We start from the raw sequence: 16,427 nt of genomic DNA, 5'->3' as shown, positions 1-16,427 counted from the left end.
CTCATTTGCACAGTGGCTTTTGAGCAAATTGCGCCGTCACACAGACACACATTCTGAAAGTGACAGGGTATCCATCGGCACCCACTGAAGAACCCAGTTTCTTAGGGGGGACAGACAACATACAGCTGTCAAGATGTGTGACATGGGGGGACTGGATAACCTGGTGGCCAACACGGCCTACCTAAAAGCCCAGGGTGGCGATGACAAGGAGATGAAAAAGCGGCGTCGCAGCTTGTCTCTCCCCAAGCCTGAGGCGTGCACGTCAGTACGAGCTACCATTGAAAAGGACTTTACATTACTTTGTGAAAGGCAGCCTATTGGCAAAAAGTTTTTCCGCGAGTTCCTTGCAAGTAACAATGAGTTTAAGCTTGCCGCAGAGTTCTTGGATGAGTTGTATGACTGGGATCTGGCTGAAGGAGCAACAAAAGACAAGGCACGCCAAAACATCATGACCAAGTATTGCAAGGCTGACTCCAAGAGCTTTCTGACATTTCTTACTGGAGAGGCTGCTGACAAATGCAAATCTGTCACCGATGCCAACTTTGAGGAGGTGATGAAAGGCAAGGTCCAGGACGGTGTAAGAGAATTTCTGAAAGGAAAACCCTTCACAGATTATCAGGCCAGCCCGTTCTTTGACAAATTCCTCCAGTGGAAGGAGTATGAGAAACAGCCCATCAATGACAAATACTTCTATGAGTTCAGAACTCTAGGAAAAGGAGGCTTTGGAGAGGTAAGCATGCAAATACATCTCAATTAATTTATTTGAGTTGCAAGAGTCATCCCATTATGACCATAGAGTATGGATAAAGCTAAACTAAGCTGTAGAGGTGTGCTCGCTTTTAAGTAAATGAAGTCGCATAGCACACAGGCATTGCAGCCTAATTTTTGTCTTGCGTTTCACAAGGTATTACTTTGTTTAATTGGTTTAGGGATTGTGTCTTTTCAAAACACCTGAGGATTAAAGAATATAAGAAAGCTTTCAACCCAGTAACTGAAAGTACAGTTTAATTTAAAATATTCTATTTGTAAAGAAAAAACGTGTTTCATTACTGCATTTGAACTGAGCAGTAATTATATTAGTGGAGTAGAAAAGAGCAGTATGAAATTGTGTAAATGTCAAAAATAAAATGTATTGAGAGGCAACAAAAAAAATATGTGTGTAAAAATGCTTTTATCTCATCATGGTTTAGGCTGACAGTGTCTAATGCACTGATAGAGGACCCACAACTGAACCCTGAGGAACTTTTTTACTGTCAAGTCAAGCTCTGACAAACAGGCGTAAATAAACAAACATAGAACAAAATCAATACAACTTGCTCAGAAAATTAATACAATAGAAGTCCAAAGAGCAATTTAGTCACCAAAAAATTATACTATATCTGTTTAATGTAAATGTGGAGATTTTGGCGATAACCTGGTGAAAATTTGCTGTGACTGTTATTGCTTTGTGCTAAATCAGCATGAAAAGTGGTTGAGAGTTAAGCAATGAGCCCAGTCTTTTCATTTAACTAGTAAAATAGAAATCACCTTTGAATTATAAACAATGATAAGTGAAGTGACTCTTCAGATAGTAGGCCTTGACTGCAAGAGAGGTGTCAGATTTGGCAAGAAATCACTCCTGCACCACTCTCTGGATTTTGAGATATTTTATGATCATATTTAGAGTGAAATTCTGAAATAGGAACATTTAAGTTTCAAAAGATAAGTCACATCTATTTTCTTATATACATTTTGTTAATACTAAAGTAGAGAGTGGGAACTATCCGATCAGTCAGTAAGCTACCAGAAGACCATGCTATTTTTGTAGTAAAATGAACTAACATGATGTGATGAACATCTGGAAGCTATCATTCCTAACAAATAATGTGTTTTCCTCCAGGTATGTGCTGTTCAGGTCAAGAACACAGGCCAGATGTATGCCTGCAAGAAGTTGTGTAAAAAGCGCCTGAAGAAGAAGGGAGGTGAGAAGATGGCCCTGTTGGAGAAGAAAATCTTAGAGAAGGTTAACAGCCTGTTCCTGGTCAACTTGGCGTACGCTTATGACAACAAGACCCACCTGTGCCTTGTCATGACCCTGATGAATGGAGGAGACCTCAAGTACCACATTTACAACATAGGCTACGATGGCAAGGGTGCAGACAAGGGCATTGAGATGAAGCGCATCATCCACTACACAGCGCAGATCACCACTGGCATTCTGCACCTGCACGCCATGAATATAATATATCGTGACATGAAACCAGAGAACGTGTTGCTTGATAGCCAAGGCCAGTGCCGACTTTCAGATTTGGGTCTGGCCATAGAAATCCCTCCAGAGAAGACTGTCACCCAGATGGTGAGTAGATGTCCCACACAACAGTGATGTTATAAATTCAGATGGCAGGGTTTTCTTTTCCACTTTTAACACAATGCAGAACAACAAGTACACTGAGTTTCACTCTTAAGCTCTTAGAAATCTGTTAGCATGAGAGCCACAGCTATATGATGCCAGGACTGATTATAGGATTTCATAGTGGCTCCATAGTGTAGTGGTTTACATATTTCCCTAACAAGCAAAAGCCCCCTGGTTTAATTCCAGGAGGAGAGCCAAATGCTTTTGGGGTTGCATCAGGAGCAGCATCCGATGTAAAAACTCAAACATGTGGAACTACCCACTGTGGTGACTCCTTGTGAATGAGTGGGCAGCCAAAGTACAGTAGAAAATATCTACCATAAATGGGCTGTTAGTCAAAGACCCTGAAGCAGCATAAGGCATATTTTGCTGCTCGCAAAATGTCCTGTGCTGACTCATGCTCTTATAGACATATTTTTGTCAACCCATCATAAACCACACATATACATACACAAGCTTTGACTTCCACCATGTCTTTTTTAACTATCCAAAGACAGGTGGAGGTAAGGTACTGGGCAGATGTCAGTCCTGGTTTGGCGTTTACTTTAAATCCGGACAGGGATTACTGGATTCCTTAAGGATCTGTGCGATGAGAGTCTCTGAATCGATTATATAAGTCATTTGATCCTTTAGCGGTCAGATTATGGCTGGCCTATTTATAGGCCACCATTTTGTGCTGTGGTTATGTTAGAGATCTTGCAGGTTCAGTGCTTTTAAAAGTACCGCTTGCTAAGTGTAAGAAGGTCTCCCTGAAGAACCTGGTCACAGAGATTTAGTTATTTCTGGCACCTTGCCTTAGCTGTGCTGCACTGTATTTCAGCAGCACACATATAGCATATGAGTCTCTTGCTTTACTCCGAAGAAAAGGAAATAGACATAAAATGCTCTCACTGAGTTCATGATGTTACACCAGTGGTTGCATAGTTAATTAAAATGATAATAATATTTGTGATTTGCTGACAAAAACATGTTTTTGACAGACAGTAGGTAATGCTAACATTAAATTATACCCCACTGTACACATCTAAGGACCAGGGTTTCTTTAGGTCTTACTTGCTGCAGCAAAGAGTAAGCTCTTGGCTATATGAAAGTCCAGTAAGCTCATTATCACGTACTCTGATGCTCCTCAGCCAGCCAAAGTGACTAGGCTAACCTTTACAGGCAAGGCTGGCTTTGGACCCCTAATCCTCTTAGTGGAATTACACAAGTCTGTCCCAGATTAGATTGACAGATCCAGGTAAAACGTACGCTGAATATGTTTAGATGTGATAGTTTGCAAACACGTCTAGAACTGTTCTTTAAAAACGCTAAAAACACACTAAAATCAGATGAACTTTGATTTTAAATGTGTGACACGAGTGGTCATACATGGGTTTTTTTTAATAGTTGCACAGGGAGAAAACTGGAAAATGAATGCATTTCACTAGTTTTGCATGTTTGGTGTCTTGTAGTATAAAATACATAATTAATGTTTAAACATTTACAGCACGCTGTATAACTTTATACAGCGTGCCAGTCAGGCACAGGGCAGACATGTAACAGGCAATACTTTAGTTTCCATCCACCTAGTCTGTCTATCTTTGGACTGTAGGTGGAGCACCTGGGTATACATGGAGGACATCCTAGCTCCAAACAGAATACTTTCAGTACATAGTAAATGCATTTTAGGTGTCACTATAGCAGGACAGTGAATCCTGTAGTTCCTACTGTTTGCTTGCAGTAGCTTTTTAAGTTTTATATCAGTTTACTGTATATGTCCATTAGTAATTCATGGCTACGTGCTGTCTGTCTTTTATTTCTGCTGGCGGCTATAGTATCCAGAAACGGCTGTCCCTTATATAAGAGGCTGGACAGCTCTGTCAGTGCGTAGATATACACAACTCTTGACAGGTAGCAGGCTTAGCAATAGGATTAAGCTCCTAGTCCGAGGCTACATGTGGGGTCATATAGGGAAAGCAAGGATGAGATGGGAGCAGAAGGGCAGGAAGAAAGCAGGGAATAGAGTGACAGGTGAAAGTTAAAGAGACAAGATGTGAAGAGTTTATAAAGATTTTTAGCTCTCTTCTTCTGTTGAGGGGTATGGCAACATGCTATATAATACTATACCTACTTTTTGCTTAGTGTTAAGTGCTTCCTCCTTAAATGGTCTTACAAGTTTCAAGTTTCGTAATAAATATAAAAACACCTTCCATTAGGTCAGAATATCTAATGAAGTGTTTATTGTATTTGAATCTCATATTCGTCCTCTATCCAGGCTGGTACTGGAGCCTACATGGCCCCTGAGATCCTTACCAAAACTCCATACAGGACATCAGTGGACTGGTGGGCCCTGGGCTGCAGTATCTATGAGATGGTGGCTGGCTATACACCTTTTAAAGGCCCTGAGAGCAAAAAAGAGAAGGTTGAGAAGGAAGAGGTGCAGAGGCGCATCCAAAATGAGGAGCCAAAGTGGGAGCACAGGTGCTTTGATGCACCAACCAAGGACATCATCCAGCTGTTCCTCAAGAAAAAAATGGACGAGCGTCTGGGCATGAGGTAAGTGGCTCTTTTATCCAAGAATTTTATTGCCATTTGTGAACTTAATGCTAGTATAATGGATGTCTAAACGCTGCCCTTGAGTTGCCAAATGGATCGGACATTGCAATTCACAAACTCTGATGGAGAAGTGTATTTTTTGTCTTTTCATTAGGAACAACATGGAGGATCCCAGAAAGCACGAGTGGTTCAAGACCATCAACTTTCCCCGCCTGGAGGCAGGGCTGGTTGACCCTCCATGGGTCCCCAAGCCCAACGTTGTCTATGCCAAGGACACTGGTGACATCGCCGAGTTCTCTGAGATCAAGGGCATCGAGTTCGACGCCAACGATGAGAAATTCTTTAGGGAGTTTAGCACAGGCGCTGTACCCATCCCGTGGCAGCAGGAGATGATCGACACAGGACTATTTGATGAGCTCAATGATCCCAACAGGAAAGAAGGTGGAGGAGGTCTCGATGATGACAAGAAGTCTGGCACGTGTACGTTGCTGTGAGCAGCCACATTCAATATGAAACAACAGTGTTAACATTCAGTATTTTGCTTTCTAAACTCATGTAAAAAAGAAAAAAAGTTTTACGAGAGGCGAACACGAGTGTCTCTGTCGAGAAAGACGCACCGTCCCTCTCTTGTAAGGATGTCCATGGCATAGGGAAGCAGTAAAATATGAAGGATTTGACAATGTGTTTCGAGCACTGTCGCTCAGGTTCTTTTCTAATGTTGTAGCTTTGCAACCACTTTGACCATAAATGACTGCTAGGAGAAAGCGTTACTAAAGTTCTCATTAATGACACACGTGTTAGAGGAGTAAGAGGAGCAAATTAAAGCAATATGTTTGTGCCAGAAATACCTTATTACTTTATAAAGTTCCTGTCTAAGAGGTTCAGTGTGTGTGGTTTTACCAGCTGAAGCAGTGTTGTGTTACAAACAAACAGGAACAACCACACATGTAGACATTTAATAGAACTGGAGGAGGTTCATTTGTAGTGAACTGTAGAACTTCAGAGCACTTTCCTTCATCGATGCTGTCATCAGATCACGCTGTTTCTACGACGAAAGTGCTTTTTATCTAACACCATGTGGCGGACATAATTGTATTTTTTTAGTCAACTATTGCGATCCTAAATCTGACAATTAGGATTGCATTTACACTGAATGGTTTAGTTTTATAAGACCAATTGTTACAATTGTATGTATTGTATATAAAAAATATATATATATATATCTATGCACAGAGAGAAAGGAAAATATTGTATGTAAGTAATTTAGAATTTAGAATTAAATGAAAGACAGTGAAAAATACCAAAAACCTCTTCAGTGAGTCCCTCTGCTGTTGGTGCTGTGAGCCTCTGCTTGTAGTGAGAAATGGAGACTCTAGCTCTGGGATTTTGGGAGAGAGATGAGCGCTGAAAATGCAGCTCATTGCTGCACATGAAAGATTAAAATTAAGATTGATCAATAAATTCCTGAACGAGGAAAGCACAGGTTGCTTTACTGGCCCTGAAACGCTAACTCGGGGCTGCTTTCTTAGTTTGAGATGATGCTGTTTTGGTGATTGGGCTGAGTCTAGGGACTCAGTTTAGTGTGAGGAAAATTTATGTTATTCTTGTTTACGCATCTCAGAGTTTTTAAATTTCCAGATCTTGCACAGAGGTCAGTTTTTACAGGTAATTTTAATAAGTACACGATGCATGTAAATATAAAATGAGAGGAATTGCTACACTAGACGATGTACAGCACAGCAGACATTTCCTTGAATCGTGACTCATTGGAATAAATTAAAATGTCTTTTAAAAAGTGTCTTTCTTCACTCATGAATATTCACGTGTTTGTCATTTGTTGTCACCTTGAAGCCTAAACAACAGAGAGCGGCCCAAATCGAGTCCTGCATGTTCTCTGGGCTAAATATAACCACAGGGAAAGTGCTGCTGAGAACTCTGGAGTAAAACCTAAAAATATCAGTCGCATTAATCCCTTTAGGATACTGACTACAGTCAGGCTGTGCTCCAAATTGGCATGTTCAGCTCATAGCTGATAAGGCGACAACCAGCATTATCCTTGCGCCTTCTTCGCTCAAATCAGCTTCAAATCCCTTCAAGTTCTGTAGCATCTCAGCTTTACTGTCAAGAATCTGAGCAAAAATCAAAAGTTAAATGTGATGCAGCTGTAAAACATTTCACAGCTTTATCACGTTTGGTCTCTCATTTTTTGTGAAATATGAATGAAATTAAAAGTCAACACTTAAACGTATCCTGGTGGCTGTGATGGCCTGAAGAGGAAAATATGAAATGATGATTGCAGACACCAACATGTGAAACACTCATTTATGTGTGAGGTCTTCATGTCAGACCGGTTTATTTTCCAGCACATGTTTGCCCACCTCCTTTGTCCATACAGCTGAAGAAGTGTACTTTCTTTTGTCTCCAGTACCAGTTGTTTACCACAGTCCAACTCAAGGACGGTAAGTGCTTAGCAGAACTTAAGGTGGATTCTTGCTGCAGCTAAACCCCGACAGATTATCTCACGTAGCAGGACTTGGGTTCAGACTGCTGTTGACAACGAAGGACTGAGCTGCTGCAGCCCAGGGGCGCTGCAGGAGCCGGGCAGATGAAGGCACTGTGAAATTAGAGCGGACAGGTGTGATCTGAATGCCTCTACTGATGTATTCTGACCTCTACAGCCAATTCAGACTCTGTTACAGGTCTGGCCTTTTGCACAAATACCAGGCTAGACTAGGTTTCTGAGAAATGAGGAAAAGACTGTTGAGGTTATAAAGATGAACAAATCTTTACGGACTAATGATTGCTTAGATTTTATTTAAGCATGCTAAGTTCAAATGCCACACCAAGACCTGCTCCCTTGCAGTTCGTCATCCAACAAGCAGCACTGTGTTAGTGCCACGCTCACTCCTAAACTGTTCTTGCTTCTGGCTCCCTCGTGTGCCAGCAAATATGTGCTGCAACTGCAGTGAGAGTACTTAGAGGCTGAAGATAAACAATCCCAGGCTTCAATAAACAACTGCGGTCCCTCACTAGCTCTCTTTCCAGTCCCAGAGGTATGAAGCAGAATTGGGAATTTAAACAAGTACAATTATGTAATTTTATGATGCATCCAAAAATACAATTAAACATTCCTTTGTTCAGTCACAGGATGGGTGAAATAAAGATATGCCCTAAAAATGAATTGATACATGCATGAAAACATGTCCTTGTTAAAGATTAAATAAGTGTTTCGAGGCCTTTTTTGGGGAGTTTGTGACCCATTACAACAATAGTGCCTAGGTTTGTCTCTGGGCATCAGGTGTCTGAGTTGTTATCAGTTCCTCAAAAGACAGAATCCCCCTCCATCTTTACACATGGCTTCATTTATGTAACTGTCCCTGGACAAAAGAGGTCAAATCATTGTTATTTCACAAGAAGAAGAAAAGCTGCTTTTGTTTTCATTGTTGCTATTATTTCTTTTTTCCTAGAGCATGACGACCTCCGGAATTTATCTCAACTCCAATAAAAAAAGTAAAAAAAAATCAAACAAAGCTGACTATACTCAGTGGACACTATGACATCTGCAGATCTGCCTTAATTCTTCATGACTTGGATTCATCAGGGTGTTGGAAACTTTTGGTCCATTTTAACATAATAGCATCACACAGTCGCTGTAGATTTGCTAGCTGCACATCTATGACGCTAATCTCCCTTTTCACTGCATCCCAAAGGTGCTCTGTTGGACTGAGATCTGGTGAGTATGGCAGTTTGAGTACAGTGAACTCATTGTCATGTTCAAGAACCCAGTTTGACATCGTGCACTATCCTGCTGGAAGCAGTCATTAGAAAATGGGTACAGTGCAGTCACAAACTGTGGTCAGCAACAATGCTCGGGTAGGCTGTGGTGTTTAAACGATACTCAGCTGGTAATTTTGACGATCAAAGTGTGCCATTAAGTGCAGCAAGAAAATGCGGCAGGTGGCTGAACTGTTGATACAAGGAAGGATGGATCCATGATTTCATCTCATTTAAATTCTGGCCCTACCATCTGAATGTGACTCAGCAGATTGGACAGTGTTTATCCAAATATTCTGTTTCTCCAGTTTTGGTGACTCTGTGCAAATATTAGCTTCAGTCTCCTGTTCTCAGGTCTTCTTCTTCAAGGTTTGAGATGTTGCACATTCAGAGATGGTCTTCTGCATACACTGGTTGTAATGAGTTAGTTGTTACCTTCTTATTACCTTTAGCAATCTGACCATTCTCTTCTGTCCTCTGGCATCAAAAAGGCATTTTCTTCCAGAGAACTGCTGTTCTCTTATATTTTCTCTTTTTCAGACTATTCTCTGTAAAGAGATGATTCAGAGTAATCAGCTCAAACGAGCACATCTGGCACCAACAACCATGCCTTTCTTCTCCATTCTGACGCTTCGTAATCAGAACTTCAGCAGGTCATCTTCCATGTCTGCACAGAGTGTCTACTATATTAGATATTGGTGCAAAAAAGCAAGTTGTTGTAAAGAATCAGAATCAGTGAAGTTTGACTTTGATGCTGACAGAATTTAAGGTAGAATTTGAATCAAGGAAAACAAAACACAACACAGGACTCCATTTTTTCTTCAAAATCACTTATCCCACAATTTATTTCATCAGGTCTTAAGGCACCCTGAAGAGATGTTACAAGTTGTTCGTTCAAATGCGGGTTCCTTTTAAGACTGTGTAAACATAGCTTTGAATAAGATATTTTCCTGTAAATCTTTGTTTAAATTATTTCTTTACAGTGCACAGACATTGTGTTTTTGTGACAAAAATACAGTGTGAATTAAGTAAATATGGTAAGATAGTTTATATATATATACATTGAAGAGTAATAGATTGGCAGACAATCAGATCAACAGGCTGAAGAAGAGAGAAAAACTAACAATCTTTGAGACCCAGATAGATATACAGATCACGTATAGATATACAGTACATAGTTACAGTGAACTTTTGAGTTTTGCAACAACGCTTTTTCCAGCGCCTCTCCGCCTTAAAAGCTAATTTTTACACCGTACCTTCTCGCGAGCGAGAGCGCGCCTGTGTCGCCTCGAACCACAGTCGACACGACAGCACCCCCCCAGCCCCGCGAGGTGGTCTCAAGTCCCGGAGGGCTCACCCACGTGTTTGCTATTGCAGTGGAGAGGTGAGTAAACAGGAAGACGGGCAGACAGACAGACGGACATGCAGACAGACGGACACACAGCACAAGACTGGGTTGTGGCTACGCGGACCACAAGACACAGATCTATCTATAATTCCCCTAAATATGATATAGGATCACAATGTATTTATAGTAGAAAGGGACTTTGTAATTGGCATTTCATATACAGGGATACAGTGGCTATACTTGATTATCAAGGTATGTTTCCATGAAGTCTTTGTGATGTGCGATGAGTAATACTCTGGAGATGTTCTACTTTCTCAGTTATACTATACAACAAGATAAAAATGCTCTCCACACTGATGATAATACTGAATCCATACAGTTTAAGAGATGAAAGCAACACTCTCCTCCCCGGCAGCGGGAAGCTCTAAAAACAAATTTAAACAAAATTGTTTCATCAACAATTACACAACAGCTCCAAATGGCTTGGTTGCAATGGCTATAAGTTATCTAATCACGTCAATACAAATAAAGAAAAAAACAAACATAACTGAGTGGAGGATGAACAGTGCAATAGGTGAACAGGGAAGGGAGGGGAAGAGGGGAAAGGGGAGGGAGGGCGTGCGGATGGACGGACTCAGGAGCGGAGCCTGTGCTTTGTTATGAGGGTCTTTGAGGAGGTCAGCGAGGAATCATTAAGAAAAGAAAAGTCAGAAATGTCATGAAAGCAGCATGTGGTACCACTGTATCACTGGCTGTGTTGTGCCACATCCCAAAATGCCGCCTTTGTGACGTTTTGACGATTCCTTCCTTTTTTGAAAATAAAATAAAATAAAATAAAATAAAGATAAATCCTTAGTGGGCAGCTTCAATTAGATTTCCTTTCACAGGCTGTATATTTGCCTTTTACTCCACCACCTTAACCCTGAACGTTACGCGGCCCAGGAATTTATCCCGCTCGTCGTTGTTGCGCAGGTTGGTGCCCTCTACCCTGCACTCCACGGCCAGCTCCTTGTTGTAGTCCTCCTTGGTGAGCAGCAGCTTCACAGCCACCAGGGGCTGCATGTAGTTCTCCTGCATCAGGACCGAGGCGGTCATTCATTAGTAACACATCACTTATTGGGCAGGTTAGTGGACATTGTCCGGCTGTAGTTAAATACTTACATGGGCTTTCTTGCCGTAGTAGGGGAAATACATCTTATCAATGCGGCCCTCACTTGGGAAGTAGTGCATTTGGACCGGGTGGTCTTTCTGCAAGGCAGGACACGTCTCAGAGTAAAGATTTTACAATGAAGGAATTCATTTAATGTCGAATTAATGAGACATATTCCGAGAACACATGAAACGGGACGGAACAAGACAGAAAAGTGAGGACTCTCTGCTGTAAGCGAGGAGGTTTAAATGAAGTGGAAAACACGATGCGTTCCACTCAATCCAAAACAGTGACATTTCTGGCAGAAAACTTACACCGATTAGATTAAAATAGACATTAGAATGGCACTAAGACTGGTTTAGAGGCACCTGCATAATGGCATGTTACATAATGAAAATGTGTTAACACCCCTACTGGCCTTATCCTGTAAAATTTACATATTTATCTTACCCTAAAGCCATCAGTGACAGCATGCAGGAAGATATCAGACACAACACAAACAAAAAGAAGGAAGAAATGAAAGCGAGATCAACGGAAAGAAAACAGTGAAACTGTTATGTTTTTGTATGAAAGAAATAAAAAAGACAAAAAATACACATACAAGCCAGCAGGACAAGTGTAATGTAGAGAAAATGCTTTACTTTGACCGTGCAGTTGATGTAGGGATCCCCAATTGGCTTCAGGCCAATAATCTACGAAAGGAGAGAAACAGGAAGCGAGGTTGAAACTGTGCACGGCTGCTGCTTGTGTGGGTCCAGAATTAGAAATCATTTATTTTTGGGAACTCTCAGCACAGGGACAAATAAGTGGAGAATAGAGGCTGTGCGGAAAACAGGAAAAGGCCGCGCGTTTCCCTGGATCTGTGAGAAGTAGCGGGTGTTACCCTGTTCATCTTCAGCAGCACACAGGGCTTTCCTTCTTGATATCCAAAGTCGGTGTCAGAAAGGCCGGAGCACAAACTCAGGGAGGTCCTCCTGAAGGGACAAACTTTCTTTGTCATCTCACCGCCGTCCTGCATGTAATACTCTCCCGGAATGCAGTCCGCGTTGTTCTCCTGCATCGAATCGTTGTATCCTGATGCAGAGACAGAGATGGATTGAAGTACAGCGTATTCAGATATTTGGCAGGAGTCAGTGGAAAAAGATCAGAGAGAGGGAGAGTGGTGTTCATTTTATTACAGCTCGCTTTCAATCTGTTTAATTTATCCGTGCATTAGAGCAAAGTGCACTTACTTTGCAGGAAGGATTCCAGATGGCTGACATAGGTTCTGTAGTTTTTTGAGTCAGATTTGTTGAAAGTAATGTCCAGTGAATTTGGACGAATCACCAACCCTGTAACGAGACATAAGGTAAACGAAGGAAAGTGGTGAACACATACACACACACACCCTGAATGCGTTTCAGGTAGGTGGTGCTGCGGGGATGGCACTGTGAGTTGGACAGGCCCTCTCAGCACTGGAGCCAAATAAAAAGCCACTTTCAGCTGCTCCCTTATTCACACGGGGTCGCCACAGCGGGTAGCTCCGCTTATTTGATTTGGCAGATTTTTTACGCTTGATGCCCTTCCTGACACAACCCCAAAGGGATTTGTGTCCCTCCCGGAATCAAGCTGGGAAGCTTTCACTCGTTAGGCCAATGTGTAAACCACCATACTACGGAGCACTGAAGCCAAAACGAGAATAATATTTACTGCAAAATTGAGATCATTTATGCATGTTTTATAATCTAATACGATTGTGAGCTTTTAAATAAGGAGTAGTGTTGGTCTCTGAAAGCTCTGTTAACTCCTCCAATCCAAGATGAATCACCAGAATACAATCAATCATCTAATAAAACTTACTGGAAACACAAACCAGACACACAGCCATCAACTCAGAGGAAGACAGATTTACACATTAAACATCAAGACAAAATCGAAACTATCAACAGCAATCAGCAACGATTACTGTCAGAGAGGACACCAAAAACAACACGGCGCCTGCACCTCGATTTTTATCATTCAAACACAGTTAAACAATGTCCTGCCAAAGCATCGATGATCTCTTAACAAGTATGCCACATTTTATACAACCACACTGTCCAGCAGCAGGTCCAGATCGGCGGTTATGAAATAACCAAATCTGTCGTGATGTTCAGGCAAAGCAAATCATCAAACGGTATCTTAGCAGAACATTAAAAAAATTGGTTCTGCATACAGTTGATAATTTAAAAAGTATGGTTTCAGGATTCAGCCTAAAGCCCTTCATCATGCCATTGATATCCAGCTGGTAATAAATGTTAGCCTTCTGTTTGTCAGCTAAGAAATAGCAGGCAACATAGTTGGGCTGTCACCATGAGTACTGTAGGTGAACCTCACTGATTCTGATAATCTACTTAAAGGATTCATTTTGAAATCTGACTTCTGCATGGCCATCTTCATGCTGCACTCCTATTTACAGGTGTGGTGACTGCACTGTGTGCAGGGAGATCAACTGAACCCAAGTAACCTTAGATCCATTACATCTGCTATTAACTCTTTACCCTAAGAAAGCCTACTAGGATTAACCTTTAAAGCTCAGAGGTTAGTGAGGGTGGTCTCTTCAATTCAATTCAATTCAATTCAATTTTATTTATATAGCGCCAAATCACAACAAAAGTCGCCTCAAGGCGCTTTATATTGTACAATAGATCGCACAATAATAAATACAGAGAAAACCCCAACAATCATATCATATGACCCCTATGAGCAAGCACTTTGGCGACAGTGGGAAGAAAAACTCCCTTTAACAGGAAGAAACCTCCGGCAGAACCAGGCTCAGGGAGGGGCGGCCATCTGCTGCGACCGGTTGAGGTCGCAGCAGATGGCCTTCCTGTCTACCCTCGGAAAAACCTGGAAACTATTCTAATGGTCGTCAAACCACGCCTATACAGAGTTATCAAAACTCGTCATTAAAGGTGGAGGTGAATGATGTCTTAATACGCATATATAGAAATAATCATGGTGAATTTATGCTACAAGGTTGTGTCTGTTTGGGTTGGTATTCAGTGTGGAACTATGGGTTCCTGCCAAGCAGTCCTCCAAAAACCAACAACACCTAGTTCAAAGTAGATGAAGATGCTGATTGGTTGTGGGTGGGAACAGGGCAGGGAGTTCACTGGGAGCGAGAAAAGGGGGAAAAACATTGCTACTTTTGGCTATCTTTGATTGTGTGTGGGCTGTAGAACCATTTTCCCCTCTTTATACACTTGGAAAGAAAACACTCAGCCAACAGTATCCACCGGTGATATCACACAGGAAGAGTCTTCAAAATAGATCGATGCAAAAAGCAGCTGTTATGCAGCGCTTTATTGTGGCAGCACCTTATTGGTGCAGGTATTAATAATGAATGCCTGGATGAGTGATGCTGCCAGGAACAGGAAAGGAAAAGTCCAGTTACTCCTGTGTATTTTAATCTTGAGACATACTAACCTGGCTCTGGGACGCGGTCTCTGTACCTCGGCACATAGTCATCCAGAGTGAGCAGCATCACCCACATAGTCAGAGCGAACATGCCGGCCAAGAAGCAGTAGAAGACCAAGTAGAACAAGAGGATGAGTGCTGGAGGATGTCACAGGAGGAAACAAATGAGAGAAAGAGAAAGATGATGATGATGAGATAAAGAGGGGTTCACTGCGATTAACTGAAAATTTTAGCCACAGCCTTACGCTTGATTTCTTTACACCTCCCCTCGTCTTCAGGTCATTTGAATGAACTGTCCCTTTGAGGGAAACCATTTTGAATATGGGAGGAAATTTCACCGGCTGCTAACAAATGTGAGGCCACATTTCACTTTTCAGCCCAAACGTGATTCAAAGATTGCTGCAGTTTCTCGGGGCATCTGCTGTCTTGTTTATATAACTGCAGGGAGAGAAAAAGCTGCATTTATGGGAACATCTGACTCAAAATGGTTCACCATCATCCAGCCTGCACAGCACGGATGCCCTCTAAGTTGCCAAAAAAAGGGGGGGGTGGGGGGTGGACCCCTCAGCTTCCTGCTGTACACCCCCCCTCCCTCATTCCACTCCAACAGTATCCCACAATGCACCTGCCTGGTGCATAAAAGAGAAAGAGGAGAGAGGGAATCCCATTTGACCTTGACAGGCATGCTAATGTGGGCGGCCATGCAACTGCAATGGAGCATCCCACTGCACAGCAGCACAGGGGCGCAGGCAGCCTGACAATCTGCGCTAGCCTATAGGAGCCGGCTGCTGGAGGGAGGGTACCCCTGTTACTACCTTACTCTGGAAATAACTGGGGGATTATTACATAAAATGTATGGCCTGATCAGATATTGACTGTGCTCAGGAATGCTGTGGCACATTCCTCAGCTATGATGAGCATCTTTCTCAGCTGGGCTCTGCTGTGTCAGTGCAGGTCCCGGATAACTCTGTTAATGCAGATGCTGATCATTCATTTAAAAAATATGTATTAAATTTTTTTTTACCAGGCTGCTGTGACTGATTATCGCTTGCTTGGCTGTTTTTCTCTATGCAGCAGAGACAGACTGCTGCACACCTCTGATAGCATCATTTATCTTGGCGAGCCTCTTGGTACAGGCTTCTCCTTTAACACCTTCACACAGGCCTGTGATGGCTTCTCAGCCATCTATGTGGCACTCATTTAAATCCATCCACACAAAGGAATTTATAGCAGGCTTTATACCGAAGAGACACGTGGCTATAAATGCTTTGAAAATGAATATAAGATTAGGTATAAGCTCCGTGAATGTCAAAGCGCGGCCACTAATTGACTGCTGTGTAACGGGGATCCTTACCCCAGCTGCTGGCAGTACGACCCAACAGCTCCCCGGTTCTCGGGTTGTAGATGGAGTCCTTCCAGCTGGACACGTTCTCCTTGTTGGCCGCTTTATCCTCGGTGCTCGCCATGGTGATGTGTTTTTTCTTTTTCTTTTTTCTTGGTCCCAAAATGTGCCGTTTCTCCTCCCTAAAAAAATACAGAAAGCGCAGCGGGCGATGTAATGAGGCAAAAGAAGCCGGCGAGGCGGCAGTGAGTGGTCGGATCAATGATTGGGGAAGGAGTGGGCGGTGTAGAAAGAGAGGGAGAGCAGAAGGAGAGAGAGAGAGGGAGAGAGAGAGAGAGAGAGATGCTCTGGTGGAACAGGAAAAAAAAGGTGAGGAAAAAGGGAAAAAAAATCTGTGACGTCCACACTGGGCCTAACGTGGCAGCTGATGCAGTGCGAGCAGATGGAT

General features: G+C 42.3%; 2 protein-coding genes across 2 annotated transcripts; one reads left to right on the top strand and one right to left on the bottom strand.

The window, feature by feature from the left end:
- Positions 1–133: 133 nt before the first annotated feature.
- On the top strand, positions 134–6,682 carry grk7a (G protein-coupled receptor kinase 7a). Its single transcript, XM_031749790.2, has 4 exons — positions 134–730; positions 1,880–2,335; positions 4,647–4,927; positions 5,082–6,682. The coding sequence occupies exons 1-4, from the start codon at positions 134–136 to the stop codon at positions 5,419–5,421; spliced, it is 1,674 nt and encodes a 557-aa protein (XP_031605650.1). The 3' UTR covers positions 5,422–6,682.
- Positions 6,683–9,514: 2,832 nt separating this feature from the next.
- Positions 9,515–16,315, bottom strand: atp1b3a (ATPase Na+/K+ transporting subunit beta 3a). The gene is made up of 7 exons (XM_031749748.2): positions 15,992–16,315; positions 14,647–14,775; positions 12,432–12,530; positions 12,083–12,273; positions 11,841–11,891; positions 11,211–11,297; positions 9,515–11,120 (listed from the first exon to the last, which is right to left on the bottom strand). The coding sequence occupies exons 1-7, from the start codon at positions 16,101–16,103 to the stop codon at positions 10,953–10,955; spliced, it is 837 nt and encodes a 278-aa protein (XP_031605608.1). The 5' UTR covers positions 16,104–16,315; the 3' UTR covers positions 9,515–10,952.
- Between the last annotated feature and the right edge of the window lie 112 nt (positions 16,316–16,427).

Source organism: Oreochromis aureus, linkage group 18, assembly GCF_013358895.1.
Source record: "Oreochromis aureus strain Israel breed Guangdong linkage group 18, ZZ_aureus, whole genome shotgun sequence".
Taxonomy (NCBI): domain Eukaryota; kingdom Metazoa; phylum Chordata; class Actinopteri; order Cichliformes; family Cichlidae; genus Oreochromis; species Oreochromis aureus.
Note: the sequence above shows the minus strand (reverse complement) of the source record. Positions and strands in the feature narration are given on the sequence as shown.

Bases quoted from the DNA above. Each gene is read 5' to 3' on its own strand.
- grk7a (XM_031749790.2), top strand. From the start codon at position 134: ATGTGTGACATGGGGGGACTGGATAACCTGGTGGCCAACACGGCCTAC. The intron at 2,336-4,646 runs GTGAGTAGATGT...TCCTCTATCCAG, and splicing joins AGAAGACTGTCACCCAGATG to GCTGGTACTGGAGCCTACAT. The intron at 4,928-5,081 runs GTAAGTGGCTCT...TCTTTTCATTAG, and splicing joins GACGAGCGTCTGGGCATGAG to GAACAACATGGAGGATCCCA.
- atp1b3a (XM_031749748.2), bottom strand. From the start codon at position 16,103: ATGGCGAGCACCGAGGATAAAGCGGCCAACAAGGAGAACGTGTCCAGC. The intron at 12,531-14,646 runs GTTAGTATGTCT...GTCTCGTTACAG, and splicing joins AGACCGCGTCCCAGAGCCAG to GGTTGGTGATTCGTCCAAAT. The intron at 12,274-12,431 runs GTAAGTGCACTT...TCTCTGCATCAG, and splicing joins TCTGGAATCCTTCCTGCAAA to GATACAACGATTCGATGCAG.